Genomic DNA, 26,998 nt, shown 5'->3' with positions numbered 1-26,998 from the left:
AACCACCATCTGGCAAAGCTGTGAACAGGAAAGAAACCTCATATGAACTTTTGAACGTTTAATAAAGATTAAAGTTTGTTTCCTCAAGAAACGCAAGGTTGTTGAAAGTTGTAAATGGCAAACGAAGGCCGCAAAACAGTGCAGCTTTCCAGAGGTTCTTTGTGATAAAGTGCCAAATCTTACTGAGGTAAGGTTGCAGAGAGCTGCATTTGATGAACCTTTAGAAATACAGTAGAATATCTTTGACTGATCAGGCTCTGGCCCAGAGGAGTAATACTCCACAGTCTTGTGTTCATTTGTACAGCATAAACAGAAGTGTGGCTGAAATAGCAACAAAAGTGTTGAGAAGAGTGTTAAATCCCACACACACTATAGCTGGGGAAAGAATAATTAAATTAAGTCAGTTTAGTTATTACAAATCAAAACATTTCAACTGTAAATTCATTTACTAAATGGGTTGTTTCATTACTTTTACAAATATTTTACTGACACTATGATGCAGCTTCAGAGAATCGATGGCATAGCACTTTATAGTGTATAATCTTCCAGCCTGTGTGCAGAGAAACATTGCCCTCTGCTGAGCACCCATGTTGTTCCCTTGTAGGAAATACGATGTTGGCTGTTTCAAATGACGCGTCTCGCCAGATGGGAGATTAAATTTCCCTTTAAAATGCACCACTACTTATCACACGGGGCCAGGGTATAAAGTCAGACTATAAACATCTCTTCTGTGGGAGTGCAGCATGTTAAACCTGGGTGATTAATCCGGGTGTAGGTGGTTTGCTTGGTCGCTTTACTATTTCAGCTTCTTTCCTGCTTTTCACCCCCAAACATCGGCTATTTACGTCGCGTCGCTCCGCCCCCGGTTGCCGCATTTGTCCCGATCCGCCTCAGACTTCACCTCAGGTCTGCACATTAAAGTCACCGGGACACCCAATTTCATCGCCAAACACCAGCCCACATCGGGATTTTATCGGGGCTCCGTGAGCGACATCCAGCATGGATTAAAAAACACCATCTCTGGACTGCGGGACGGCTCGTTTGGCGCGCTGCTTGCACGTTAGAGCTAACATGTATCAGGCGGTGCGGGCTGCTTTGCTCTGCGATGCCCGGTGCTGGGATGCCGACAGGAAGAGACCGTACCAGGATCTGTTTGACAGGCTCGATACCAACAAAGATGGGAGGGTGGATGTTGCTGAATTACGCGCGGGCCTCAAGGCGATGGGCATGTTCCGACAGGGTGCTGCACAGGTAAAGTGTCGGGGTCATCCGGAAGGAGCTGGAGATCTGGCCTGCTCCCAGTGCATGAAATTCCTCAGAAGGGTGACCATCTGGTAGGGTGTGTGTGAAGATGAAGATTTAATATCCTCTCTGCAGAAAATTGTGTCGTCTGGCGACCAGAACAAAGATGGGAGTCTCGACTTCAGCGAGTTCACCAGATACTTGAAGGAACACGAGAAGAAGCTGTGGCTGACATTTAAGAGTCTGGACATCAACGACGATGGTAAACAATTTTTCACACTTAGCAGTGAATGCCTACAGAGCCATGTCCACAGTGTATGCTGGTGCGTACCTCAGCAGTTTTTCTTATGTCATGTTAGGACGCATTGATGCCTCTGAGATCCAGCAAAGCTTTGCAGAGCTGGGCATACATGTGAGCAGAGAGGATGCCCAGAAAATTTTGCAAAGGTTCGATCTCCACTTATTTCCTGTGTGTGTGATTCAGAGATGTCATCTGGGTCAGATCAGTTTTTATCATACATTGTGATGCAGCGTAAGAAGTTTCTCTTTGTGTTTTTTAGTATGGACATTGATGGCTCCATGATGGTGGACTGGAATGAGTGGAGAGAACACTTCCTGTTATACCCTGCCCACAACCTGGAAGAGATCATACGCTACTGGAAACACTCCTCGGTATAAACATTTATATACACATTCTGCAGACACACACAAAGGCGACTGCCATGGAATAAATCACATACAGTAAAGTCTTCTACATATCGATTTTCTCTGCAGTTCCAATTTTGGCAATAGCCCCAGACAGTCCAAGATAATCAGGCCACAGTATAGCACACCATTACTCGGAGCATGCTCCTCCTAGTGTAACTGAAGCTGTCACTGGCTGTTTTTTCACTTGTGCTCCATCATTAACAAAATGCTGCCCCTCCGGGTAAACCCTGTTTTCTAATCTTCTCTCTTCTGCACGTTTATGGTGTGTTTGGTAGCAACACAAGAATCAGCTACCTTCTCACAACATTTATTTGACATTTTAGTTTTGTCAGGACAAATAACCAAAGCTCATGTGTCCCCCTGTCGCATTGCATCATGTTTCACACAGACACCTCTACAGTATGCTATTGGAAAAACATTAGAGATGTTTATCTGAAATCGCTAAAGCATGTGAGACGAGGGTTCAGGCAGCTCAGTGATTATGGTTTCACTAACACCAGCATCTAAAGATTAGGAGCTTACTGTTTGTTAAATTGTTTAGAACATTGTTTTTGCTGAAACTCCAAACAAATACACTATAGTGCACTATGATGTCCTTGTGATGTGAAGCCTGGATAAAACCTTATATTCAAGGTTTTATAAATGTTTTCCTCTCTCCATTGCACACTTTGGTAGCTTTGAAAAAAAAAAGCAACAACAGCTGTTGGCTTGCTGTGAAAACAGACCTCAAAAGGAGAAGTTTGTCGTCAACCACACAAAAAGACCTGCACCTTAGCAATACATTGTCAGAAGCAGACTGCAGAGTATACTGTGTGTTTTTATTGTGCTGATAGTGTCTCTTTATTGGGGTAGAGTTGGTATATGTGCTTTTGTATCTACTAGGTGCTGGACATTGGTGACAGCCTCACCATTCCCGATGAATTCACAGAAGAAGAGAAGAGCTCAGGTCTCTGGTGGAAGCAGCTTTTTGCTGGTGCAGTGGCAGGGGCAGTCTCTCGCACCGGAACTGCCCCTCTGGATAGGATCAAAGTTTTCATGCAGGTGAAATATGTTTGTACATATGTCAAAATGTATCCTCTCCTTTTATTAGATGCACATGAAATGGTCCTGTACACTCAATTTATTTTTTACTGCAGGTTCACTCCTCAAAGTCCAACAAGATAAGCTTGGTTGGGGGCTTAAAACAGATGATTAATGAGGGAGGACTAACATCACTTTGGAGAGGAAACGGAGTCAATGTATTAAAGATTGCACCTGAGACGGCAATCAAATTTATGGCATATGAACAAGTAAGATGTCCTCTCTAAAACAAAAGCTGTTACAGAATTTATTTGTACTTGTTTATAATAGATGCATCAGGCATATTATTCATCCTCATACCTCCGCTTGGAGACATGTGTCTGTCTCCACGTGGAGGTATGTGCCTATTCCCCATTCTCATAAATATCTCAAGACTGTTTTGAGCGAATAATTTTTTCACATCCAGAATAAACATTCACTTTTACTCAAGCTGATGAGATTTTAGTGGTCATGGTCTGTGACCTTTTGAAGGTTAGTTTATTTGTGGAAGCATATAACTGCAATTTGGAAATTAAAATGTTTTTGTTGCAGTATAAGAAGTTGTTATCATCAGAGGGTAAAAAGATTGAGACACACAAGCGGTTTATAGCTGGTTCTTTGGCTGGAGCCACAGCGCAGACATCCATCTACCCAATGGAGGTAATCCGACTATTGCATTACTCTTTCATCGCCCAGCCTCATAGATTGCATTATAATGAAATGAAGTCAGCTCCTTTAACACAAATGTCAAAAATGACACACAAATCATCGGCTGAAATTGTTGACTAAGGCTGACTGCCTCCATTTTTTCCCCTTCTGTACTGTTAAGGTATTGAAAACTCGACTGACTCTGAGAAAGACTGGCCAGTATGCAGGAGTGTTTGATTGTGCCAAGAAGATCCTGAAAAAGGAGGGGGTGAAAGCTTTCTACAAAGGCTACGTTCCAAATCTACTGGGGATTATTCCCTATGCGGGGATAGACCTTGCTGTTTATGAGGTATGTCGGCTGTGAGACATTCTGCCCTGTCTGTGATATTTCACAACAGAGTGCACTTTGTTAAATTAACTCATTTGCATGCACAAGAATCCAATCAATCTCAAATTGCATTGGATTAAATATCATCAGATAAAAAATGGGTTATGCTGATGTGTCACAGACTCTAAAGAACACTTGGTTGTCGCACTACGCCAAAGACTCGGCTAATCCTGGAGTTCTGGTGTTGTTGGGCTGCGGGACCATCTCCAGTAGCTGTGGCCAGCTGGCCAGCTATCCACTCGCACTTGTACGCACACGGATGCAGGCACAAGGTAAACTCAGTCTGACACTAATAGTGTCAGAACATTCAAGCAAAATGTTTAAGTCCAGAGGTAATTCTGTAAAGGTGCCTGCTATTTTATGTAAACAGGCTTGTGTTAGCACTAGAATGATGTAAGTGGGCACATAATATTCACATTTCATTTCCATCCTGAGACAAAATCCAGTACTTTTTTAATGAAAGCTATGGGCAGTGAATGCTACACAGACTGATGAATTAGAATTGCATAAATAGTAAATTGCTCTTTTAAAATTTCATCCAAGCAAATCTGTACTGAGTGAGATAGTCAAAGAAATCTTGTTAGTGTTCAAAAATATTTTCAATGTGGAAGCTTGTTTAGTGTAGCTGACTCACAGAAATAAAAATGAGCTTTTGGATAAAACACCTCGTCACTAACATAGTGTTTCTTTGCAGCGTCTCTGGATGCATCAGACCAGCCCTCCATGACTTCTATGATGAAGAAGACTGTAGCCAAAGATGGGTTTTTTGGACTTTACCGTGGCATCTTGCCAAACTTCATGAAAGTCATTCCTGCTGTCAGCATTAGCTATGTAGTTTATGAGTACATGAAGGCTGGCTTAGGAATCTCTAAATGACGTCGCAAGCAAGTAAAGTAAAATAACGCTTACTTGTCAGACTTGAAAATGCCTGAAATAGCCCAAGGAAATGGGTGGACATCAAGCATACAGTGCATGACTTTCATCAGGCAAAAATGTTCAGTGGAGGGTAAACTGCATGTATCCTGATACGAGTCTTCTGTCAATAACTGAAGCATTAATAGTTTGTGGTGAGCATATTTTTCCATTTTTCTGTTGCACATAACACACTCTCTAAATTTATTAATTCTCCAAACCGATACTTGACACTTGCATTGCTGTACTCAAAACTTGGTATTGGAACTAGAATTGACAGTTCATCGTGGTTGTTTGAGCCATGCTGTTCTTACAGTACTCGTTAAAACGTGACACGGCACATCCTGTTCTTTGCTCATAATGAAACCATTTTCTCACACCATGGTTAATGTCTTATTTTAAAACCTAATGAGGAATAATGACATGTGTGTCTGTTACACTTCTTCTAAGTTGCGAAGAAAGATTTCAGCTCCAAACACTGAAGCACTTAGCAGCTGTCAGCTAAAAATAACTGGCCCTGAAAGATCAATACTTGCAAACACTGGAATACTGTGTGCTTGAAGAAACACACTTTGTGCAATGTGTAATTTCATAGTTATTTAAATGTGCCTTACAGCCATTTCATGTGAATTTTACTGACATCAGCAGGTGTTTTTTTTTTTTTTTTTTACTACATATATTGGTACATATACAAATATATGCATACATTTTTGTAGTTATGATTATTTATGGGTTTTATTACAGGTTATGGAAATTTCTAAGAAAAGTGCAATAATTTGTCATTGATAGTCCAAAAGGCTCGTAATGAGCATGGTTTTTGGTGTGTGTTTGTTTTAGTTTTCTAGTATTTCTCATTTCAACACAATAAAACCCCTACTGTGATACATGCAAACACACACGCAGACAAGTGGTTGTATTTTTACCATGTAAGATGACAATGAGCAATTGTTCTTTATAAAAAAAAAAAAACATGAATTGTGGATTTTAAGAAAATAAAGCAAAACTCTTGATTTATTACTCATTAATCTGAATGTGTGGAAAATTAACACAGATTTCTAACATTGTTTTCAGAGGGAGGCTCACTTGCGAACAGCAGTTTGGGGAAGTTAATCTCCAGCCCCTTGGAACTGGCATCACTGGTTTTAAGAGTTAACATTTCCATCTAGTGGTTAATAAAGAGAGCATGTGAAACAAATTTAATGGCGATTTTGTTTGTCAGAAAAAATCAAATAAAGCAGATTGTCCTTCTACTTTACACCTTAAAACACTTTCCCCCTTCTTTGCAATAGTATCGAGATTATGTCACCGACGATTACAAATTTAAGTTAATCACCACATCGACATCAATTATTTTAATAAACCAAATAAACGAACTGTGTCGTTTCTACATCAGAACATCGTAAACAAAGTCCAACTCACATGATGAAGGCCTGACGGTGTTCGCGTTTCTTCGCTGCCTGCTCCTGCTGGGGCGTTCTGGTCGACTCCTTTTTGTCCTCGCTGCCCACCGTAGCTGGGCTGCAGTTGTTCCTGAGCGGTGAGCCTCCCCCAACACGAACTGTCTGCAGGACGTCAACAGCTGCTGCCTGTCAGCTCCTCTGCTCGATCCGAGTTGCATTGCGACTGTAGTAAGTTCTCACCGGGTTGTCTCGACCCTAACCCGGTATGGACGCCGTGAGTATGGCAGGAAGCTCGTTAGCAGCCAGCAGCTAGCTCACCGCCAGCAGCTGCTAAAAATATTCTCCCGCTGAAGAAGGACTGAGCCGAGCGGACAGCAGGGACACCGGAGGGTCATTCGGCCGTGTGTCTGTTGTGCGACATCGGTTTGTCGAGCAGAAACTTGTTGCTTTGTGTAGTCTCTGACGAGATCATTGTATTCACCATAATTGGTGGCTGTGGTCTCCTCATTCAGCAGACAGCCACAGTTTCATGGCGGCATCTGCCCGGTCAGTCGGTGGATAAACCTTTCAGTCTTTAGTCTTGTGAGTGAACCAGACTGCTGCTCATCCTCTTCGTGGTTAATGTGGCATTAAACTGTTATACCCAGTCCAAGTTGTATGGTTGCCATCTAAATCAAATTGGCCATTTCAGCAGCTTGTCGTGTATTTTCATGCCATTGTTATGACATTTGAGCTAAACACTGTAGCTACTGCATGTTTTTTCATATCATGTCGATAAGGCAGTCTAATGATATTGACTTGATTATGAATTGATAGCGTCCCTTTTTGTACAGATTGCAGTTCTTTAGCATTAAGCAGCTATCTTGATCTGATAAAGATTATTCAGGGACTTCATCCATCAACTGTGTACATGCTCCTTATCAGCCTGGCACACATTTAAAACCACGACGAGCCACCATGTTGTTTGTTACTGAGTCTCACAGTCTAGTTGAATTTCTAATCTGTTTCCTAGTCTCACTTGGCTGTGATGAAATTGGAGTCCTTTAGTTTTCTGGTGTCTTTTCGTTTCAGAAGCACTGTAAATAGTGAGACATTATGGGGAACACAAGCGACAGAGTGTCTGGAGATCGCCATGGAGCCAAAGCCCACCGCTCAGACAGCAGCGGAAGCCATAAAGACCAAGAACACAGCAGCAAGATGGTGGACAGCACAGATGACCCCAATATCTTTAACACCCATGGGCCCGAATCCAAGGTACTGCTGGAAAAATGCAGAGATGCAGATTTTTGTGCAGATTTCAGTTAAATGATAACTTTTCTAAATTCAGCCTAATAAATTGCCTTTAGGCTTCAGGAGAGAAAGAATTCACGCCAGATCTGGATGACTTGGTGAAACCTGGTCCTCAGGCTCGACCCACTGTAATCCGATGGGCAGGAGGCGGGAAGGAAGTCTACATAGCTGGTTCCTTTAATAACTGGGGCACAAAAATCCCCCTAAATAAAAGGTAAAAAGGATTGTTTTGTGGATGTCAGCATTCCCACTTTCACTGCATTGTACGAATGGCCATGTCTTTAATTTAGCCCATTATTACACTAATACTCTCTTTCTTCCTCTCCCCAAAGCCATAATGACTTTGTAGCAATCCTTGACTTACCTGAAGGAGAGCACCAATACAAGTTTTTTGTAGATGGGCAGTGGGTCCATGATCCCTCTGAGGTACACGTTTACCTGTTTTATTAAGCTTCACCACTTATATTGGCATGTAGAAAAAATACATTTTGAATATATTTTTTACATATCATCTTGATGTCATTAAGTTCACTCCCAAACTCAAAATTTTGGTGGCCTTTAAATATCTATAAAGGCATAAGAGCAAAATAATAGAAGACTCTAAGGAAATTGCGACATTGTAAAAGAAAGCATCAAGAAAATGAACGCATAGTCTTTGCCCTACTCAAACCCTGGGGTGCTGCTGGGAATGATGGGAACATTTCTCTTTTGCAGCCAGTGGTAACCAGCCAGCTTGGCACCATCAACAACCTGATCCAGGTGAAAAAGTCTGACTTTGAGGTGTTCGATGCCCTGCAGGTTGATTCTCTGGAGTGCTCAGACACATCAGGTCAGCTTGCATCCAGGCTGGAAATGTATAAAATATTCATATGAATGGTCTCGAGCATTTGCCAGAACTGCCAATTCCTCTACATATGCAAAGATCCAGGTCATTCTTGTGATTATTTCTGGTTTTTGTACACCGACCAGTAACTTAGCATATTCACAATAAAGTAACAAAAACAGGAACATTTAGGGAATCTTCAAATCTTATAAGTGTGATTTGTGTCTGTTGTTGGTTCACAGATCTGTCCAGTTCCCCTCCAGGTCCATATGGGCAGGAACAGTACATCTTCAGACCCGAGGAGCATTTCAAAGCCCCGCCAATACTCCCTCCCCATCTCCTTCAAGTCATACTCAACAAAGACACCAATATATCTGTCAGTGCCTGCAGTAATTCCTTTGCCACCTTTCTCTATTTATAATTCTGTTGATACTGTGTTGTCTTGGGTCTTGATTGACCCTGTCTTTACTGATGCTGGCCATTTATAGGCAATGGCACTGATGGCCTGAAGGCATGATGTTTCTTGTTGCTGGGCCATCTGTCCCATCACATTCTTGTGAAGATGAAATCTCAGTAATGTGTCAAGATAGATTTGGCCCAAAAATCCCCCCGGGTTCAAGGATGAGCTGATTCGATCTTGGTTTTGAAAGGTCGAGATCACTGTGACCTCACAAACCCCTTTTTGTAAACTCACAAATATCTAATATTATACAATAACAATGTGACATTCTGCATCCAACTACCCTGTGACATAATCTTAGACTTGGTTGGACATCTGGACATCTGATAGTTTTATTTAGTAACTTTTCTTCTGACTCTGTCTTGTCAGTGTGACCCTGCCCTCCTGCCTGAACCCAACCACGTCATGTTAAATCACCTTTATGCTCTCTCAATAAAGGTAGGTTTCCCTCATTGTTGTCAGTATTTATCTGCTTCACAGTTTTGGAACCGACTAATGGCAACAGGGCTGTCCATTGTTTTTGTTTCTCCGTGTAGGATGGAGTGATGGTCCTGAGCGCAACTCACCGATACAAAAAGAAATACGTCACTTCTCTGCTCTACAAGCCTATCTAAACTTGACCTTGGGTGAGCACCAGTGCTTTTAGAAAGCAGCCTGTTTGTATTCTGCTGTGTTTTCTTTTTTGTATCATCGCATTTAGCCAAATCTTGCACTGAAACAAGTTTACAGGTGAGCTCAAGGCCTGTGACTGTGGCTTGTATTTTTTCTAAAAAAAAAAAAAAAAAAAAAAAAAAGAAGGGGGGGGGGGGGGGTGGGCTGCACTTTCGTCTACATAGGGCTTTAAACAAAAGTAGCGAAGTGTGTAGGGTGCCAGCAAGAGATGAAAACCTTGATGTGGTTTTACCTACAGAGTCTACAGAGAGACAAAAGACGGACTAAATCATTGTGTGTGCTACACAACGTGATTAGGTGCATGTTTGTGTGTAAAAAGTGGATTTTCTGGGTGTGTATCCATATTTTGTCGCCTTGGCAGTCTGCGTGCGGATCAACAGTTTGCTTTTAAAGTGTTGTGTTGTCATATCCACGTTTTAATTCATCCAGTCAGTTATTTAACCAAGTGACCTGACGTTTCTCTCAGAAAGTGCTCACAGAATGACTTTATCAGGCCCACCGACATTTTCAATGTGCTGAGGAGAGCTGCAAAGCGTGCAATAACCCACCCAAGGAAAGTACCAATATTAAGTCAGGAAGCAGTGAACAGTTTCATGTTGATGATACACAGTAAATAAGTTAAACTTGACACAATTTCACTTATGTTTATATAATTAATTAGCTATTGTAAATTGAGCTATTTGTCTGTTTTAAGAGGAAAAGCCACTGTACAAAAGGAATATGGTGGTCAAAGGTCGGATATGAGTTCTGTTGTCACCTTTATCTTGACATAATGTTGCAAGCACTTTACCATCCTGTGAGCAGGAGTGTCAATAGAAGCTTCTAACTATGCAGCAGATTACTCTTGTACTGTAGTATCTCTGGACTATAGAGTACTCTTTTTATGATGAATTTGCAGTGCTTTATATTTGTGTGTACCGAGCTCTGTTTATCAGATAGTAATGTACTGTATGTGTCTGTTGAATGTAGTTATACACATTTGCGTGTGCACCCAAACAGTTTCAACTTGATGCTTTGCATGTTTTGAATGTTTATAACAAGAATATGACACTACTATGTGCCATATTCATAGTAGTGTAATACACATTCAGAAGCAGATTGTGACCACACACACCTCAAGATCTGATCAGAGGCACATTTTCAGATAATTAAACAGGGCTATGAAGATGAGTAGTTGCCATCAGTTAACATGTACAAAGTTTGCTCACATGTGTGCTTTATAAGTGTTTATTCTCATCCGTATTTTGAGGTATGGTGGCTTCAAAAGGTATTTTTGTCTCTTATAAGTCACATTGTTTAATAGTCATGTGTTACAATTCATTATAAACCCACAGTTGATACACTACAAAACATTATACAGGGGTTCATGAATCCTGTTGCTGATAAACGAGAGACAAAGTCTTTTATGAATGTTCGAGCCTAGCCATGCAGTTTTGTCCAAGTTTTTAACACTTACAAATACGATAAGGGAGTTTGGACAATAGTTGAGGATATGGTGATTTGAGGCTAAAAACCAAAACTTGAATTTTGAAATGGTTACATGAATATTTAAAGTGCTTTGCAGAATCAGTGTGCAAAGTTTTACTTGTTTGCAAATAAAGAGACGATATGCTGGTCCACACGCCTGTCTTTTTCTCTTCCTCTTTAGGGTAAGTTCATGCGGTCTAATAAAACATTCTAGGTGTTATGTTTCAGGTTTGTGACATCACTGGTGGCTGTGGCCAAGCATTGAGGAAGTCTGGTGCTAAATTAGAAACTCATCTAGTGGCAGAATCAAGGTAATGGTGATCCAAATATAAAAGCAAGAAAACAAAACACTGTCCCTTTTTAAGTGTTTTTATTCATTCTTTCCCCCAAATCTTTCAGTGATAATACTCGTGCCAACACAACACGCAGTTAATTGTCATCAGAGACAGGATTCATATGAGTCCTGTATCGGCTTTCTATTTCATTATACACAAACTCAGAAACAAAGCTGTTTTCCAATCACATAAAAGCTGCACCAATCAAATAGCAGTATATACATACGCAACTCAGGACCAACAATACATTATTTCAAACTGCTGTTTGATTCCCTTTTTTTAATAACAAATAGCAATAAGGCTTTGTTTACGCTCTAACAAGGTGCTTTGTGGATCCAGGATTCACAATCTTTTCCAGTCATTGGCTTTTTGCTCTGTTTTACAGTGAACAATTCACCCAAACTTTTCCCTTTAATTTCTTTGATATTAAAAGGAAATATCAAACTTTTTACCTCAGTTGAAATACTTGGCAACTTTTGTCTGAAGACTTGAGCGCAAATAAAACCTAGTATGGCAGATCCCAGGTAGATAAGCATTAGTTCAAGGCCATTTCTACCACTGAGATCAGACTGAAGAGGCTCTCAAGCTAAATTTAAAGGCAAGCGAAGCCACATTAATCAGAGCTCAGTTATAGGTGGTTGATATTGTGATCAGTGTCTTACATAGCATGAAGGCATAGTATATGATTTCTTATTAGACACATCTATGTGGCGAAAGTGACATAATCCTTTAACATACACTGCATATAAATTATACATTGCCGGAAGTGAACGCAGCAAACATACTTGTAATACAATGATGTTTAACATCAAAATAAAATATGTAAAGCTATTGCACAGCTACCCAGAGAATCAACTTTGCAAAAAGCAAATGTTGTATGCTTTCTCACACACTCTGAAACACACACACACACACACACACACACACACACACGTATAATTCACACAAAAAAATGCAGGATATTTACAGCATAACATGACAAATATACAGCAAGAAAACTAATAGCAACTTTGAAATTGAACTGTTAGAAGGGAGTGAATGGAACAATACCACCAGTTGCCTGCCAAAGTTTGAGTCATCTATAAGAACTTAAAAGCCTATGTCACCATTGCCATGGGAATGCTAAGATGGCCTGAACCAAGACAAATAACATAAAAACTAAAGGCATATGGCCTTATGGGAAAACATTCCACTGTTTGGTCCAAAAAATAAAATAAAGCTAAATTCTGGTTTACAATTCAAAATGACTTTAACCAGCTGTCTAACGGTTACTGTCCCTGCGGTTCTAGAGGTCCTCTGAGGAAAAAAACAAAACCCTCAGTGCCTCTACAGTCTGAAAACATTTTCAGATCAATTTGTCATCTGCATGGATAAGGCAAGTCAAAGTGAAGTAAAGAGTTCAAAGTTCAAACTTTGGCAAGTATTTGGCAATCCCCTGTTCCATAGCTTAGATATTACCATTTCTCGGTCATGCATCAACACTCAAGAAAACAACTACAATCATAACACTGATCGTGTCCTAGCATTATTATGAATGTGACTAATAATCCAGTGTCAGGCAAAGAAATAATAATCCGGTGCAGCATGGTCATTCAAGAAACAACGTTATTATTGCACATGCTCGTATGAGAACTCCTACAGAGGAGCTTGAATACGCGTGTTTTAGCCTGATTCCATTTGAGCACATTAACCTCTTTTCTTTCTTTTAAAGACCGTGTGCACATCCCGCTAAGATATCACAAGTGGCCAAGCAATGAGTGGCCTTAAGAACCAATCAAATTCTCCTTTTCCAACTCCAGTTTGATGCCAAAAAGCACATTTAGGTGCTAAAAGAGGAGGCCTGTGACAGAAATGGAACCGTTCTCTGGCTTTTGTTCTGATATTCGTAACCCTTGGCTGATGGCTGACGGCTGACATAGAATTCATGAGCATTCATCATCCTCCACAGAAACAGATACGAGTACACAACTATGTAGCAGTGATCTCCTACTTCCTCTACATTCTTCCACTGTGTCTAGGAATACATTGTGGGTGTCATTGTTACTTGCATTGCATTTGCAAAGAAAAAAAGGAGAAAAAAAAGAATAGATGTTCTGTTAATAAAAGGGCCACAAGAAGTAAACATTTCTGTGGCATTCATAATCGAGGGTGTCTTGCCTTTGAGTCAGCTGTGTTCAATCGCATATAGATATGTGTACATGTGTGCAGGATTCCTCTCACAAGCCATCTTACACATTCACGATCACATCTTCTGTCCACAGGCTGTCTGGTTCTCAGGAGAGGATGCTCTTACAGACCGATCTGTGGCCTGCTATGGAAGCATTTTAAGTTTTCTTCTCTCAAATTTAAGTGTGGAAAAATGTGCATCCCCATTGTCAAATCTTTGTCAGAATTTCCAAATATAGAAAATATTAATACTTAGATAGATAATTAATATAATAAAGATAATTAAGATAAGATAATAAAGATAATTAATACTTCGATCACCAAGATTACCGTCAATATCCCTCTAATGCAACCTTACTGAATCCAGATTGAGCAGATCTGAGATCGGTGTCTAAGAGCATCTTTAACCAGCTCCATCAGAAGGACGCACGTCACTGAAACCTTCAGAGGCACATTTCAAACACCTTTCTGTAACACACACATCAAGGCAAACTGCTGACTGATACTCAAAGACAATAACACATGATGGGGGGGGGGGGGGGCGAGAGTGACAAAACTGATAAGGGAGAGAGGAGAGTTCCGTAAGGCTCAAGGTGCAGATTATACTGTGCACATATTGGCCAGATGGGGGAGGGATGGAAGAATGGGAGGTGGCAGGCTGGTGTGATGGGCTGGAGGGAGGAGAGTGGCTGTTGGGGTGGCGTCTTGGCTGTTTCAGCATAGAGGTCAGAGGTGGTAGCGTTGAGGCTGGTTCTTTAGAAGTCTAAAGCAGGCATTGGCTGCTGCGCTTCCTCGCTGGAGGACGCGGATTGGCTGCAGCCTCGGCAGCTCGGCAAGCACTGCTGGTCTTCAGGAAAGTGCCATGAGCAGGCCGCTCTCTGGCAGCATCTCCTGGGTCCTCAGCTGGGTTTCAGGGCGGAGAAAGGCAAAGTTACTCAGCCTGATAAAAGCGGTGGCTAGGTGAGACGGTAAAGGAGCAGATCAACAGTGGATACAAGAACATACTTATTTGCCTTCTTACAGAGAATTAGAAGAAGATTGTTAGTTCTCTCTTGCCTGTATGGTAATTATGACAATAAACCAAGGGAGATGATCTGCTTAGCAGAATGGTATGATTTCCATTGGAGAAGAAAAGGATGGCAATCTTTTGAGGGGATCTTTTATTTTCCTTCTGGAAATATCTGTCAGCTGTTTGCCATGTTTGGACAATTAATGCTAACCTGCTAAGCTACAGTGGTTGATTTCCAGTGTCACATTTAGTGTGCCGACCATTGCAATTTTTTTCTCTTTTTTCTCAGTCTTGGTAAAAAAGCAAATAAGTGTATTGTCAAACTAGTCCCCAACATCACAGCAAGGAGCAGATTGTTATCATAACGTGTGATAAAAGTTCCCAAAGTACAACTGCTTGGAGATGAATGAGAATGAGTGATTAGAGAGCAGACAAATATGTTTCTCAAGACTCCCTTCCTTCACACACACGTACTTGCTATGCTTTTTTCTGTGCGCTGTGTGTCTTGTATTCTGAATAAATCAGTGCGTATGACACCCCTCCTATGACTAAAGGGCAAACGTCTTGAATCCGACACATGACGCTGTCACACACGTTTGTTTACATCCTTGGGTGATACGATGACAGCCAACACACAGAATGGAAACTATGCGTGTAGTTATTTTGGTGCCCATCGTGGGGGTTCTCCAGCTATGAATAGATTCAACTTCAACCATAGTCACTTGCCAGTAAACAACAATTGTGTGTTCATTTTTAAAAACCACAATCAACCAACATTGCCTACATGTGAGTTACGCAGTGAGGTCAGTGATGAATATGACATATACTTCAAAAACATACCAAGTAGAAAACAAAATGGCCGACTGGACCGTGTACGTGCACGTGTGCAGTCATCTTGTTTCCTACGCTTGACCAAAACAGTAGCATGCCATCAGCTCCATTAATTCTTGTGTTTTATTTCTGTTTTCACTCCACTAAAGCGGAAACAAATCCTTAAAATAGCAGTCAACAGTTAAACCAAGATGAGTTAGTGTCAGATGGGGTGGTGAAGCAGTGACATCAGCACGATTGGGCAAAAGCAAATCCACACTCGGGTAAAAGTTGTCCCAGAAAACAGAAACTACTACAGTCCAGTTATAAATACAATATCTGGGACAACATTTACCCCTTCACAAGGCCATGATATGTCAGACAATTACCAGCATAAGGAGAGGAGGAGGAGGAGCTTAGAGAAGAAAGTCTCAGCTCATTCTTCTGGGGGGTTTAAAAGAGAGACAAATGCGGGACGAAGGAACAAGTGAGACAGAAGACAGAGGCAAAACTGATGAACTTACACAGTTAATACTAGACTTGAAGAAGTGTACAGGGACGTCACAACATACAATACTGATACTGTGATCTATGGAATAAACGCACAGATATCCTTCATGATGAATGATATACTGGATTAGAAAATGCAGCTTACCTCTAAATTTGTCCTTGCTTTCTTCAGCACATCACGGGTCCTTGACACTGTAAAAAAGATGAAGAGGGGGGGGTCTTAGACCTTTGTTTTACACTTGCCATGACAACATTTTGTTTGATCATTTTCTCTCTACAAAAAACTCGCATGCGCACACAGAAACACTTACGCTGGTTTACTATGAAGTGCTCCATGCTCTCCTTGGTGCGGCTGGTGCTCCTTAGTCTCTGAATTGTCCCCTTAAGAACCTCCTCCTGTTCTGAAATACGCAGTTTCAGGGACAAGATCTCTTCCTGCATACTATGCTCCTAAACACACACACACACACACACAGTATATTTATCACCATGACTTGATTTTGTTATATCATTCTGAACGTCAGCAGTCTTAAAATTAGTTCGTAAAAGAATAATAATAGTAATGTGTTTCCAAACCTTCTTTAGGTTTTGAATGGAGGAATCAGTGCTGGGCAGAGCTGCCCTCCAGAACATCTTGAGCAGAGACATCACCTCCTCCAGGATCTGCCTCAGTGTCCTGGTGTTGGACAGCAGATTCTTCACACATCCATAGTCCAGGACCTGCATTTAGAAATTGCTTAGATATTTGTGCTCTGCAGTTGTTGATGGGACACTTGTTGAAAATACTTCTGTCTCACCAGTTCACTGCTCTGTTTCTGGGTGCCCTCCAACAGTGGTGGGCTGAGGAAGGCCTGCAGGGTTGTCTCCATGCGCTGGACAAGGCTCCGGCCCTCTATGACTTGCTGTTGCAGCGCACTAAAATCATCCACATGTCCGATGGCATGTCGACCATTACGGTTTGCAAAAGATCCGTCAGGGGCTTCCCCTTCCAGCTCTGAGTGAGGGTCCAGAGGGTCTGCTGGGAAAAAAGTATTTTGAATATCTTTAATGCATTTTCTGTCTTTTAGACAATTGGCCAAAAGTACATAAAAATCACAGCAAAGGGTTATTTTAGTTACAAAGCAGTACAGCTTGTTATTATAAGGCAACAAATTCAAGGCAGATTTAGTTGCAGTGTTAAGTCACACCATTGGCAGTGCTATGACTGTCGTCCAGGTCAGAGTAGGGAGGACCAGGAGATCCACAGTTAAACAGACCAATGTCCCTGACTGGTGGAGACGGAGCTGGGTCTGTGAAGCACACAGACACACAAACCAGGCTTGGACACAATGCAAACCCACACCACACCATGCAAATAAACACTTTGTGTTGTAGGATGTTGGAGCTGCATCTCCAAGCCTCAGTCTCACCGTGCAGCAGCTGTCGTCTGTAGAAGTTTTCTCTTTGAGGGCTGGCAGTGAGGGCAGAGAGGGAGGGAGTCCGAGGAGAGCCAACACCCAGCTTCTGCTCCAGCTGCTTGTGGAGCTCCAGTTGTTTGAGAGCACTGTTCTCCTGCACACTGGTCTGCAGCTGGGCCCGCAGACTCCTCACCTCTCCCAGCAGCTCCCCCAGCTCCACGGGTAGGCCGGGGAGCTCACAGAGGTAGCCTGAAAGCAAAATACACAATATCTGGAGACTCTTGCATGCCTTCGGGTAACAAATGCTTTGACTTATTCATCACAACCATTGTGTTGTTCTTAAATTTACCACCAGATGGTACCAAACTCAAAGAATCCACAGGAGTTCATGTGCATTTGTTGATTAAATGTCTATTTCTATTTAAAGGAAAAATATCAGAAGTAGCTTTCTCACCTTTGTTGGCCTTTGAGCTGGAACACACTCGATCATAAACCTGTAGTTCGCTCTGCAGGGAGTGGATGAGCTCCCTGCTCTCACATAGCTGCTGCTGCAGTAGGGAAACCTCATGCTGGAGCCTGAAGACGTGCACAAACAAATGTTGTCAGCTGACAGATATGCAAGCACACACATATGAGGACCATTTCTATATGCTCGTACGCCAACCTGTTGGTCCTCTCCTGACCGGCCTGACGCTCCTGCCTTAATGTGTGTATCTGCTGCCCCTGCTCCTGGCTGTGAGTCTGTAGTCGCCTTAGCTCCTCTTTCCACTGCTCAGCCTCCAGCTCTGCTTGCTTCAGACGTGCTCGTGCTGTAAACACAGCCTCTCTTAACTGGGTCAACTCCTCACATGTGTCTGAGGGAAGAGGAGAGGTGAGGGCAAAAGAGTTAACGCACAGATGCAATGAGAAAACTTGCTATCTGCTTTTCAGATATAGCACCTGTGCTGTCCTGGAGGCGTGACTGTAAGCTGAGGTTTTCGTCCTTCAAAACTCTGATCTCATTGGACAATTGAGTAACTGTGTCCAGCCCCTGTATGTAAATGTTTGTTGGTGCCCCTGGATGAAAAAAAAAAAATTAAGTCATTTGATGCAATTTCTCCAAGAGAATGAGGTGATTGTTGATATTAAAGTGTAGCACAGCTGATGTACCGCCATCACGGCAAGCGGTTGCTAGTCTCTCTTCCAGCTGCTGTCGGAGCCTCTCATTAGTCCTAATGGACTCTTCCAGACGCTGACGGAGACACCTCACTTCGCGCAGGTGCTCCTCTATCAAATTTACCCCTGTGGAAAAATACTTGGAATCAAGATTAGCTATTTCCATTTGTCAACTAATTGTCCTTACAAATAATTTATCTATGATATTGATACAGAGTAGGTAAACAACAAAACTTGTTCACACCTGATTGGCTGCTTCCTGGTTGGTGTCCAGATGATCCAGGATAGCTTCCAACTGGCTGAACCATATTTTCCATGTCCCATAAAGTCCCGCCTGTTGTTGGACCTGAGTCAGACTTCAGCGAGGGACCTTCAGGGATATCACCCAGTTGGTATGGTTGAAAGGCATGATGGGATAGCAAGCTGTAACTGGAGAGGTTGTGTTGGTTGTGGGCACTGGGTGAGAGGGTGAACTGAGGCTTGTCACAGGGAGCCGCAAAGCCTGGAACCAGAAACACACACAAAAGAGTCAAGAAGACGTTTGGTAAACTATAAGATGGTGCTTACTCTCAGTAGAGATTACAACAGTCTTTATTTTACATTTATTTTTTACATGTGACACACTCTCCCTGGCCCCTCACCCCTGTTCTGCTCATTCATCTGTTTGTACAGCGTGTCCAGCTCTGGGCGAACAGCGATCACAGACAGGGCCCTGGGCCGGGGGTCAGAAGTGACTTCGTTACCCCAGACGTCAGGGCCAGAGGGGACAGAGAGGAAGGAGGAAACAGGTTCACTGAAAAGGGCTGGAGGAAAATGACAGGAAGTGACAGGTACAGCACATGGGGGAAGAGGAGGAAAAGAAAATTTGGATTTTTGGGTGCTTTGCAAGTCATAGCCATCTGTGAGTCCCATACCTCTGGAGGACTGACTTGCCAAAGCCAGAGGGGCTGAGCAAAGCATGTTGGGACAGCTGCTGGAGGACTTGAGGAAGCCATGAGGAGGAGGGAAATGTGGACAGACTAGAAGAGGGGAATGGAAGGTGAAAGGATAGAAGAGACATTTCACAGAGAGAAAGAAAACTTAAGATTCAACAATACCGTCTGGTTCTGGTCCGTGTCCTGGATGCTGAAGCCGGCGCTCCTCCTGATACTCTCTGGCATCTAAATCCGAACACAGATCCAAGTCTTCATTGGTCCTGTACTCGTCGGACACCAAGGAGGTCCTGTCTGATTGGTCGGTGGTCTCTGAGAGGGCATGGCAGCTGGATGGGGTCTCAGGACGCTGCTGCAGTTTGGTGTGGAGGGACTCGATGATTTTGTCTTTCTGCTGCAGCTCCTTCCTCAGCCTGCATGTGTACACAGGATGAGAATCACCTGGTTGACATTTCCTGGTGTCGTTCACAATGGAGCCCTTTATAGCTTATATCTCTACAATCAAATGAGCTGCAATGATAATTTGATAAATCACTTAACTGAATACATAAAATTCAGTCGCTCAACTTCACCTATCTTTTTAATGGTTTCAATCAAACCTTCACCCGTTGACCAACCAATCTGCAACCACTGACCAGTAATTGTATTTTTTTAAAGAAGATTTTTTTGAACTAGACATGAAGTTGACTATGTGTGTCTGTTAATGATTCAGCCGTTGAAGCATGAACTGCCTCTCTCCAGCATCATTAAAAAGGCCTCACAGGGACTGCCTGTATATGGAGCTGCCTTTAGAAAGCACAGCTTCCCACAAAGGAGCCCTCTGACTGCAAGTATAGCCCAGAAAGTGCAAATCTTTGGTGGACTACAGACAGCTGAGCCAGCTATAAAGATGCAGAGCAAACTGCTGACTCTCATCTTTCAAATCTTCTGGTTCTTTGCATTTTCCCCAGAGTACAACCTAATAAATGACTATTATTAGTATTGGAAAATTGATTTAAAACAAAAACAGTTATAATTCAGATGCCAGATAAAATTAGACAAAATCCTTGTTTTATATCCACGAGGAACAGCCTGTCAGCAGGGTGCTCTACCATACAAGACAGTCACGCTGAGCCTCTTAAGCCCGGCTGCTGGGACACCTGGAAGTCTGTTCGGCTAAAGCAACTTAACGGTAAAGGATCCCCACTTTGGCCAATGGTGGATTAACAGCAACAGTCTGTCTCAATGTGAACAGCTCCTAGCATGCCGCAACAAGTCACATGACGAAGTAAACTAATCAGAAGGATACAGCGAGTGCTTTACAAAGGGAGCTACTTACTTAAAGGGAAATCCACTGACCTCACTGCTGCAGGTGATGCTAAAGCCTACAACCACGTCTGGGACATGCCAGGAAAAAAGAGCTACAATGGACTATCTGCTGCATTCCTTTTAATGTAACTGAAGGTGTATGATCTCATGTATTGAGATCTAAAAATGTAATTTCTCAGGTTGGCTCCGCATTAGAGCTAAACTTATCAGGTGAGGCAGATAAAAGCTACACACAAACAGTACATTCAGCACAAAGACAACAAAGTTGGCTCACCGTAGGGCGAGCAGTTCGTGGCCTTGCTTTTCGTCATTGCTCTCAGCACGCTCGCCTGTGCAAAACGAATTTGAAAGAATGGAAGGAGACGGCCACAGTGTTAGTACAATACCATAACAAGAGCTGGATTTCTGTGTTAAAAGGACAGTGTCTCTTACGTCCACTGATCTTGGTGACCACTCTTTGCGACAGGGCAATGCTCTGTGCCAGCTGCTCTCTGAAGCTTTGACCCATGTAGTAGTCAATATCATTAGCTCGCAGCAGCTCCTCAAAGGCCTGATGGTTTGACAATTTGAGAGTGTAGTAAATATTAACCACTCAAGATCCCCATGTGGTCCATATTGTTTTGGTGATGTGAAGACAATGAAGAATGAATGAAAGCAGAAAGCTTTGCAGTACCTTAGTGGTGTCACCCAGGTGCTGGGTGAGGATGTGGCAGACTCCCTGTCCCTCTTTCATCCTCTGCCTCAGGTGGGACAGTTCACGAGCCTGAGCCTGAATCAGAGAGTTGTACTTCCTGTGAAGAGAGGAGTAGCATCACAGAAGGACACGAGGAAGCTCTGATATGAATATTAAAGTTTTGAGAAGCACCACAGGCTTTAAGTCTTATGACATTCCCATGTGCATCTGTTAACCAATTCTGGTTCAAATAAAGGGGCCTTTGGGTGAACAGGCATATCTCTCCTTCTCTCTTTTCTTTTACCGCTGCTTCACTGTCCACTCACCCAGGCCAAGTGGCACATTTCCCCTCTTCTGCTTGCCCTTTTCCCTCCAGTCTGGAGTCTTTCAGTTGTGCCTCCAGCGATGCAACTCTTTCAATCAGTTCTTGCAGCTCCCTACTTGGTTTGGACCCTGACTGAATCCCCTGTGTGTCAGACATCCAGCCTTCGTCCTCTTCCACACCACTGGGGGCAGGTGATGTCTCAAAGGCCCAGTTTACCTGAAGGATGAGGAAAAATATCCAAAAGAAAAGTTCTGATTTGTCCATAGTTACAGCCAGTAACAAAGAGGACTTGATTATTGTGGCGGTACCTTGCGAGGGGTGCGTTCCAGACTGGAAGCATAATCACTGGTGGCAGACAGGGATCGGACACGCAGCTGCAGTCCCCGGATCACCTTGTGGCAGCGGCTCAGCTGCGAGCGCAGATCTTGGACCAGATGCTGGAGAGAGGATTCATCCCCTATTTCATAAGTACCTCTGTTACTGCTGCAGCTACCAGCGTACCAATTGGTGCCTACACCTTCATAGTCCTGCTGATGGGACAGTGATGTGCACATCTCCAGGTCATCAAAATCTGCAGAACAGAGAGAGGCAGTGACATGTTGTTGAATGATTGAAGAGTGCATTTTACAGGTGGTTCTAATGATTTTGGAGTCACCTGTTTTGTTTTTTTTTTACCTGGGCTGCTGGTGTCTTCTCTTTCAGCTTCGTTCTCACTGCGACCACAAGTCTCATAACCCAGATCCTGAAGATCTACCTGCACCTGTTTACTGGCCTGCTGGACCGATGTCTCTGCTGCACAGACACAAAAGAGGAATGGCTTAAATCTGAAACACTTTCAGTCTCTATGCGTTTATCAGCATCTCTTCACTACATCACACATGTCCTTCAGAGTAACTCACTGAGCAGATCTCTGTAATCCTTCAGTTGTTCAGCCTGAGCATGGACTGTAGCCTCAGACACCATCAGCCTCTCCTGCAGATCTCTGTTCTCCTGATGGCTCAGTGCCAGATCAGAGCGTAGGCGGGCTGCTTGCTCATGGAGACCCTCCTCAGCTGGGTCCACCTCCTGCAGAAACAAAAGTGTTCAAGGCAGTATTTTCAGTTGAACAAATCTAAGTTTACGTTTTCGTTTAATATCAGGATACTAACTGAATTTTTTAACGTGTACACGGGAAGGCGAGGTGAGAGCAACATTTCTGTAAACAACCACGAGACCAACAAAGCGCTCTAAATAGAGAGCACAGTGATGAGAAGTCTGGGAGAAAAGGAGAACAGGCCCCAGAGGCAAAGCTGCTCAACCACAGATCACCAAAATCTGCTTTGCAACTAGCATAGATGTTGCTTTATTCAAAAAGGGGAACATAACAAAGCACTTTCAGAACATTAATCTGCCAGCTGCAGTTCTCTTCAATGAATGTTCTCCAAAAATGGAATCAAATGCAGCATACACAGTAAGAACATCGACAGGACTTCATTGACCGCTTTCACTCAATTATTTAAAATTTAAACATCTGCATTAGATATATTGTGCTGAAATGTACAGTGTGTTACCATATGAAGCTGCTGTGTGTGATGATGGGACGTCAGCTTGCTCAGGTCCAGAGAACATGGCCTTGTGCAGTGCCTCTTCCCTCCCTCCTCACTTACACACAACGGACCTCGCTTCCCGACCAGCACAGGAGAGGTTTCCTCCTCCTCTTCATCCTCATCTTCTTCTTCCTCCTCCTCCTCCTCCTCCTCAATATCCTCTTCTTCGTCCTCCTCCTCCTCCTCCTCCTCCTCTTCCTGGGTCAGACTCAGTCCCAGGACTCTGGCTTTGCCTTGTCCTTGACTTTCTTTTAAAACCAGGTTCTCCTCCTGCAGCCTCAGCAGTGCACTCCTAGTTGGGGACGGATGGAAAGATGAAGCTGAATAGGCATCTACATGACAGAGTTTTCAGGCTTTCAGCAGCTCAGACACAGAGACATCAGCAGCAACAACAACCACCACCTAACAGTCAGAAAGTCCTCTTGGATAATTAGAACGTGCAGTTTCTTAAGAGTCAAATAATATTACCTCATCTGGGTCACAGAGGTGTAGCCATCCTTCTCCAGTTGTAACCTTATTTCCTCAAGCTGGGATTCAAGCTTCTTCTTTGCTTCCTCAATGTGGTTTACATCAGCTCTCTGGGATGGCAGCCCCCTCGATAGCTCTCCAGTCACACCTCCAGTTTCAGGAGGCTTTACAGAAATCTGAAAAAACAAAACAAAGCTATTTAAGTGAAGGGACTGAGCAAACCTTCTCCAAGAATGAAATCAGAAATAAATGATTACATCTTAATGATATTTAACCGTGAAATGTGTATAGAAACATTTTACCTGACTAAAGGCCAAACTTCTGGCCAACACTTTGTCCTCATCTTCCTCTATGCTGTCTGTGAACTCGTCACTGCTGCCATCTTCGTAGTCTCCCTCCTCCTCCTCCTCGTCCTCCTCCTCTGTGCTGAGCTCTGGAAACACAACAACCATATAAGGATAATGTCCATTTTCTTCTTAGAGTTTGTATTTACATCTTAATCCAACCGTTTTTCCTCTTCTACTTTGATATTTGTGTCTCTCCCTGCTGCCGTTCACCTTCTACCCCATTCTTTCCACACGTCTGTCTGTACACTGAATCACCACTTTGAAAGCTGTGGCACTGAAGGGAAATGTTATGTCATACTTTGCCAGCATGCCAAAAACACTGAATTGTGCGTGTGTGTATTCATGGGAAACTGAAACAAAATTTTATGGACTTCAGATCACTTCTATTCACGTAGGTTGGTGATCATGTGGCAAAATCTGCTGTGTGTAGCATTTCTTTTACTTTGTGTTAAAGTATTAGTAAAGAACACACACACACACACTTGTACAAACGGTGCGCGAGGAACATACATGGATGTTGGTTTTCTGCCAGGAAGTGGAGGCTCACAGGAAAATGACTGGCTGGACCTCCAAAGGAAAACTGTTTTACATAATAGGCCCTAACGATACTCGGCAGACACACATAACACTAACACATACACACTGTGGTGTGTATCTCTACAGTTGCTCTTTGTATTGTTGGGATTTATGGGATTACTTCACTATCAGGGAAGGTTCAAACATACTTAGGAACTAAAAATGTCTCCACTCACTACAGTAGAAGTATCTTTGTGCTGCTAGTGAGAGGGCAGCAGTACTGGGTTATTATTGATTGAACAATGTGCTCTGTAAGCTGAACTGAGTGTGGGGCCCTGTTTACACACTGTGGACACTACTTTCTGTCACCACTCAGACTGGGGACTTTAGGGGCTTATCATGGGTGTATCTGCCATTTACAGATACATGGATTTCATGTTTCCTCCCCCCAATATATCTATCATGTGAAGGGCTCAAGTGAGCTTCACTTATTTCGTGGATTTTGTAATTTAGTTTTGTGAACATCTTACTGGGCATTAGAGCGAGCAGCCATGCAAACATGAAAACCATGCCACAATATCATGCATGAGGAAATCAGGGACATGAACAAACAACACTGATTCGGGTTGGAGATGTCCAATAACAGACATTATTGTGTTCTTATAGTTACACAAAAATAATGTGTCAGAGTAGGGGAAAAGTGCTGAGGAAACCATGGAAACAGTGTTTCTACTTTGAAGAATGGTTCATATAGACCATATAAATCTCTCGGGGGGGGGGGGGTATAATCAAGCAGCATGAGGAGGATTTCAGATTTGGGATATTCTTACAACAAACTCCCAATTTAACACAAGAAAGAAAAATCCATAACAGCTGCTTTTCACAAAAAGCCAGCACATTTATTTCTGTAGCATTTAAAATACAAAAGAAAAAAAAAGACGCGTTGACAAGGACTCCATATTTGAGGCCAGATGAGCAATCAGGCCATACATCCTAAGAAACGTAGTCTTCCAAATATAAAGATATAATGAGCAAGTATTATTTCTTCTCATGTGGTTTATAGAAAGCACAGACTGTAATATCACTTGATATTATAGTTTGTTGGTACAAAGCTGATGGGAAGTTCAACAAGCAGATAATCTAAAAGAAATCTAAAAGAAATAAATATATTAACTTACCATAACTTTATTTTAAAGAGGTCAGTAGGCACCTAGTGCCTTATATCTTAATATAGCTGCATGTTTCATGCATAGCTGTCAGACTAAAATGTAACTAAAGCAGGGCAGGTAACAGTATATTTCAAGGTTGAGTTGAATTGAGGGGAATGGCTCGGCCATCTTTTTTTTTTTTTCTTCTTTTTGGATTTGTATCTTGGGCCTTGTTAAGTGTGCACATCCTTTTCACAACAGATAACAGAAAAAATGATGGATGGTGAGACGTTTCACTGTAAGGCGTAACTTCACTGTGACAGTAAGGCTGGAAGAGTGACACTGGTGAGAGACAGTACACAGAAATGGCAATACAGAACAATCGCACTGCAAAGCAATACACAGGCAGTTTTCATGAAACAATACAAAACATATTCAGACCATACTCGTGTAATCTACTTATAAATAAGATGTGAGTTGCATGTGGACACTTCTGAATCTGAACAGGCAGCTCCTACAGTGAATAGTGCTTTTGCTGTCTGGAAAACTTCCTGCAGACTGAGGGTCAGATATTGAGTCTCATTCATACTCAATATATTATATCTCATCATATTTACTTTAGGACCACATTTCTTTAATAAATATGACCATCAGTGACTACAGGCAGCTTTCGCTCATGTGAAGAGCATCAGTGTCATTCAGTTGAGCTGCGAGCAAACAGAGCGTCATGGAGCGTTAGTGAAAGTGCCCCCTACAGCCCTGGAGGCTGAACCCCACTCTTCCCCACCTCCAAAGTCAGGCTGCCTTTTCGCAGCCTTTTCCAGCACCAAGGCCGTGCTACGGGTCCTGGACAGGACCTCCTCCAGCTGGCCACGGAGTGCCTGAACTGAGTCTAGCTCAGTGTGGAGGGACTGGATCTTCTCTGAAGTGCTGCGAGGTGAAGAAGAAGCGAATACTGTATTTAGGGCAACAATGACAACAAAACCTGATTATATTCACAAGGAACTGGACTCGGTACATCTTCGCTACCTGTCACTCCTGGTGTGAATTTGCATGAGATTTTGGTACAATCTCTTCTCTGCCCTCAGGGCATCATTGAGCTTGTCGTACTCTGACACAAGCTGCTCCAGCACGCACTAAATCAGATATTCAGACAGAGATGAGGATGAAGGAGATGTACAGAAAGTGCAAAAAATAAGCCATCCAAACCCCTAAATATTTGACTGTGAATTAAGGAAAATCAT

At 42.7% G+C, this 26,998-nt stretch overlaps 3 protein-coding genes across 7 annotated transcripts in view; 2 read left to right on the top strand and 1 right to left on the bottom strand.

Annotated features, from left to right (window-relative positions):
* Positions 1 to 686: 686 nt before the first annotated feature.
* Positions 687 to 6,151, top strand: LOC115057410 (calcium-binding mitochondrial carrier protein SCaMC-1-like). Of its 3 annotated transcripts, XR_003841924.1 has the most exons (11): positions 1,072 to 1,251; positions 1,378 to 1,504; positions 1,602 to 1,689; positions 1,803 to 1,914; positions 2,833 to 2,991; positions 3,087 to 3,239; positions 3,562 to 3,669; positions 3,839 to 4,006; positions 4,167 to 4,317; positions 4,740 to 5,112; positions 6,029 to 6,151. XR_003841924.1 is itself a non-coding variant. In XM_029524514.1 (10 exons), the coding sequence occupies exons 1-10, from the start codon at positions 1,072 to 1,074 to the stop codon at positions 4,919 to 4,921; spliced, it is 1,437 nt and encodes a 478-aa protein (XP_029380374.1). In that variant the 5' UTR covers positions 687 to 1,071. The 3 variants fall into 3 exon arrangements, 2 of the variants coding, with proteins under 2 accessions (XP_029380374.1, XP_029380373.1); XM_029524514.1 differs by lacking the exon at positions 6,029 to 6,151 and having other exon boundaries at positions 687 to 1,240; positions 1,358 to 1,504; positions 4,740 to 4,921; XM_029524513.1 differs by lacking the exon at positions 6,029 to 6,151 and having other exon boundaries at positions 4,740 to 5,853.
* Positions 6,152 to 6,457: 306 nt separating this feature from the next.
* Positions 6,458 to 9,731, top strand: prkab2 (protein kinase, AMP-activated, beta 2 non-catalytic subunit). Of its 3 annotated transcripts, none has more exons than XM_029525703.1 (8): positions 6,458 to 6,585; positions 7,429 to 7,611; positions 7,704 to 7,861; positions 7,980 to 8,073; positions 8,362 to 8,476; positions 8,713 to 8,846; positions 9,300 to 9,368; positions 9,467 to 9,731. In XM_029525703.1, the coding sequence occupies exons 2-8, from the start codon at positions 7,453 to 7,455 to the stop codon at positions 9,542 to 9,544; spliced, it is 807 nt and encodes a 268-aa protein (XP_029381563.1). In that variant the 5' UTR covers positions 6,458 to 6,585; positions 7,429 to 7,452; the 3' UTR covers positions 9,545 to 9,731. The 3 variants fall into 3 exon arrangements, with proteins under 3 accessions (XP_029381563.1, XP_029381565.1, XP_029381564.1); XM_029525705.1 differs by having other exon boundaries at positions 6,474 to 6,780; XM_029525704.1 differs by having other exon boundaries at positions 6,474 to 6,939.
* A 1,657-nt stretch (positions 9,732 to 11,388) lies between these two features.
* Positions 11,389 to 26,998, bottom strand: part of LOC115058353 (myomegalin) — a 34,386-nt gene continuing 18,776 nt past the window's right edge. The window contains 28 exon segments of the mRNA XM_029525702.1: positions 11,389 to 14,473; positions 15,779 to 15,833; positions 16,045 to 16,091; positions 16,211 to 16,349; positions 16,476 to 16,619; positions 16,697 to 16,917; positions 17,087 to 17,188; positions 17,309 to 17,545; positions 17,751 to 17,872; positions 17,961 to 18,150; positions 18,236 to 18,352; positions 18,446 to 18,577; positions 18,696 to 18,953; positions 19,093 to 19,254; positions 19,366 to 19,470; positions 19,549 to 19,796; positions 20,966 to 21,020; positions 21,124 to 21,241; positions 21,365 to 21,482; positions 21,691 to 21,905; positions 21,998 to 22,260; positions 22,365 to 22,529; positions 22,589 to 22,754; positions 23,240 to 23,567; positions 23,744 to 23,919; positions 24,046 to 24,176; positions 26,542 to 26,684; positions 26,784 to 26,890. Of these exon segments, the coding sequence (XP_029381562.1) occupies positions 14,334 to 14,473; positions 15,779 to 15,833; positions 16,045 to 16,091; positions 16,211 to 16,349; positions 16,476 to 16,619; positions 16,697 to 16,917; positions 17,087 to 17,188; positions 17,309 to 17,545; positions 17,751 to 17,872; positions 17,961 to 18,150; positions 18,236 to 18,352; positions 18,446 to 18,577; positions 18,696 to 18,953; positions 19,093 to 19,254; positions 19,366 to 19,470; positions 19,549 to 19,796; positions 20,966 to 21,020; positions 21,124 to 21,241; positions 21,365 to 21,482; positions 21,691 to 21,905; positions 21,998 to 22,260; positions 22,365 to 22,529; positions 22,589 to 22,754; positions 23,240 to 23,567; positions 23,744 to 23,919; positions 24,046 to 24,176; positions 26,542 to 26,684; positions 26,784 to 26,890 (4,404 nt within the window). The 3' untranslated portion in view covers positions 11,389 to 14,333.

The sequence above is a fragment of the Echeneis naucrates genome, chromosome 17 (assembly GCF_900963305.1).
Source record: "Echeneis naucrates chromosome 17, fEcheNa1.1, whole genome shotgun sequence".
In the NCBI taxonomy this organism is placed as follows: Eukaryota; Metazoa; Chordata; class Actinopteri; order Carangiformes; family Echeneidae; genus Echeneis; species Echeneis naucrates.
The sequence above is the reverse complement of the archived record's forward strand: the minus strand, read 5'-3'. Positions and strand labels throughout refer to the sequence as shown.

Excerpts from the sequence above, each read along its gene's own strand:
- LOC115057410 (XM_029524514.1), top strand. The coding sequence starts at position 1,072 with ATGTATCAGGCGGTGCGGGCTGCTTTGCTCTGCGATGCCCGGTGCTGG. Across the intron at positions 1,915-2,832 it reads GCTACTGGAAACACTCCTCG|GTGCTGGACATTGGTGACAG; the intron begins GTATAAACATTT and ends TGTATCTACTAG. Across the intron at positions 2,992-3,086 it reads GGATCAAAGTTTTCATGCAG|GTTCACTCCTCAAAGTCCAA; the intron begins GTGAAATATGTT and ends TTTTTACTGCAG.
- prkab2 (XM_029525703.1), top strand. The coding sequence starts at position 7,453 with ATGGGGAACACAAGCGACAGAGTGTCTGGAGATCGCCATGGAGCCAAA. Across the intron at positions 8,074-8,361 it reads GGGTCCATGATCCCTCTGAG|CCAGTGGTAACCAGCCAGCT; the intron begins GTACACGTTTAC and ends TCTCTTTTGCAG. Across the intron at positions 9,369-9,466 it reads TTTATGCTCTCTCAATAAAG|GATGGAGTGATGGTCCTGAG; the intron begins GTAGGTTTCCCT and ends TTCTCCGTGTAG.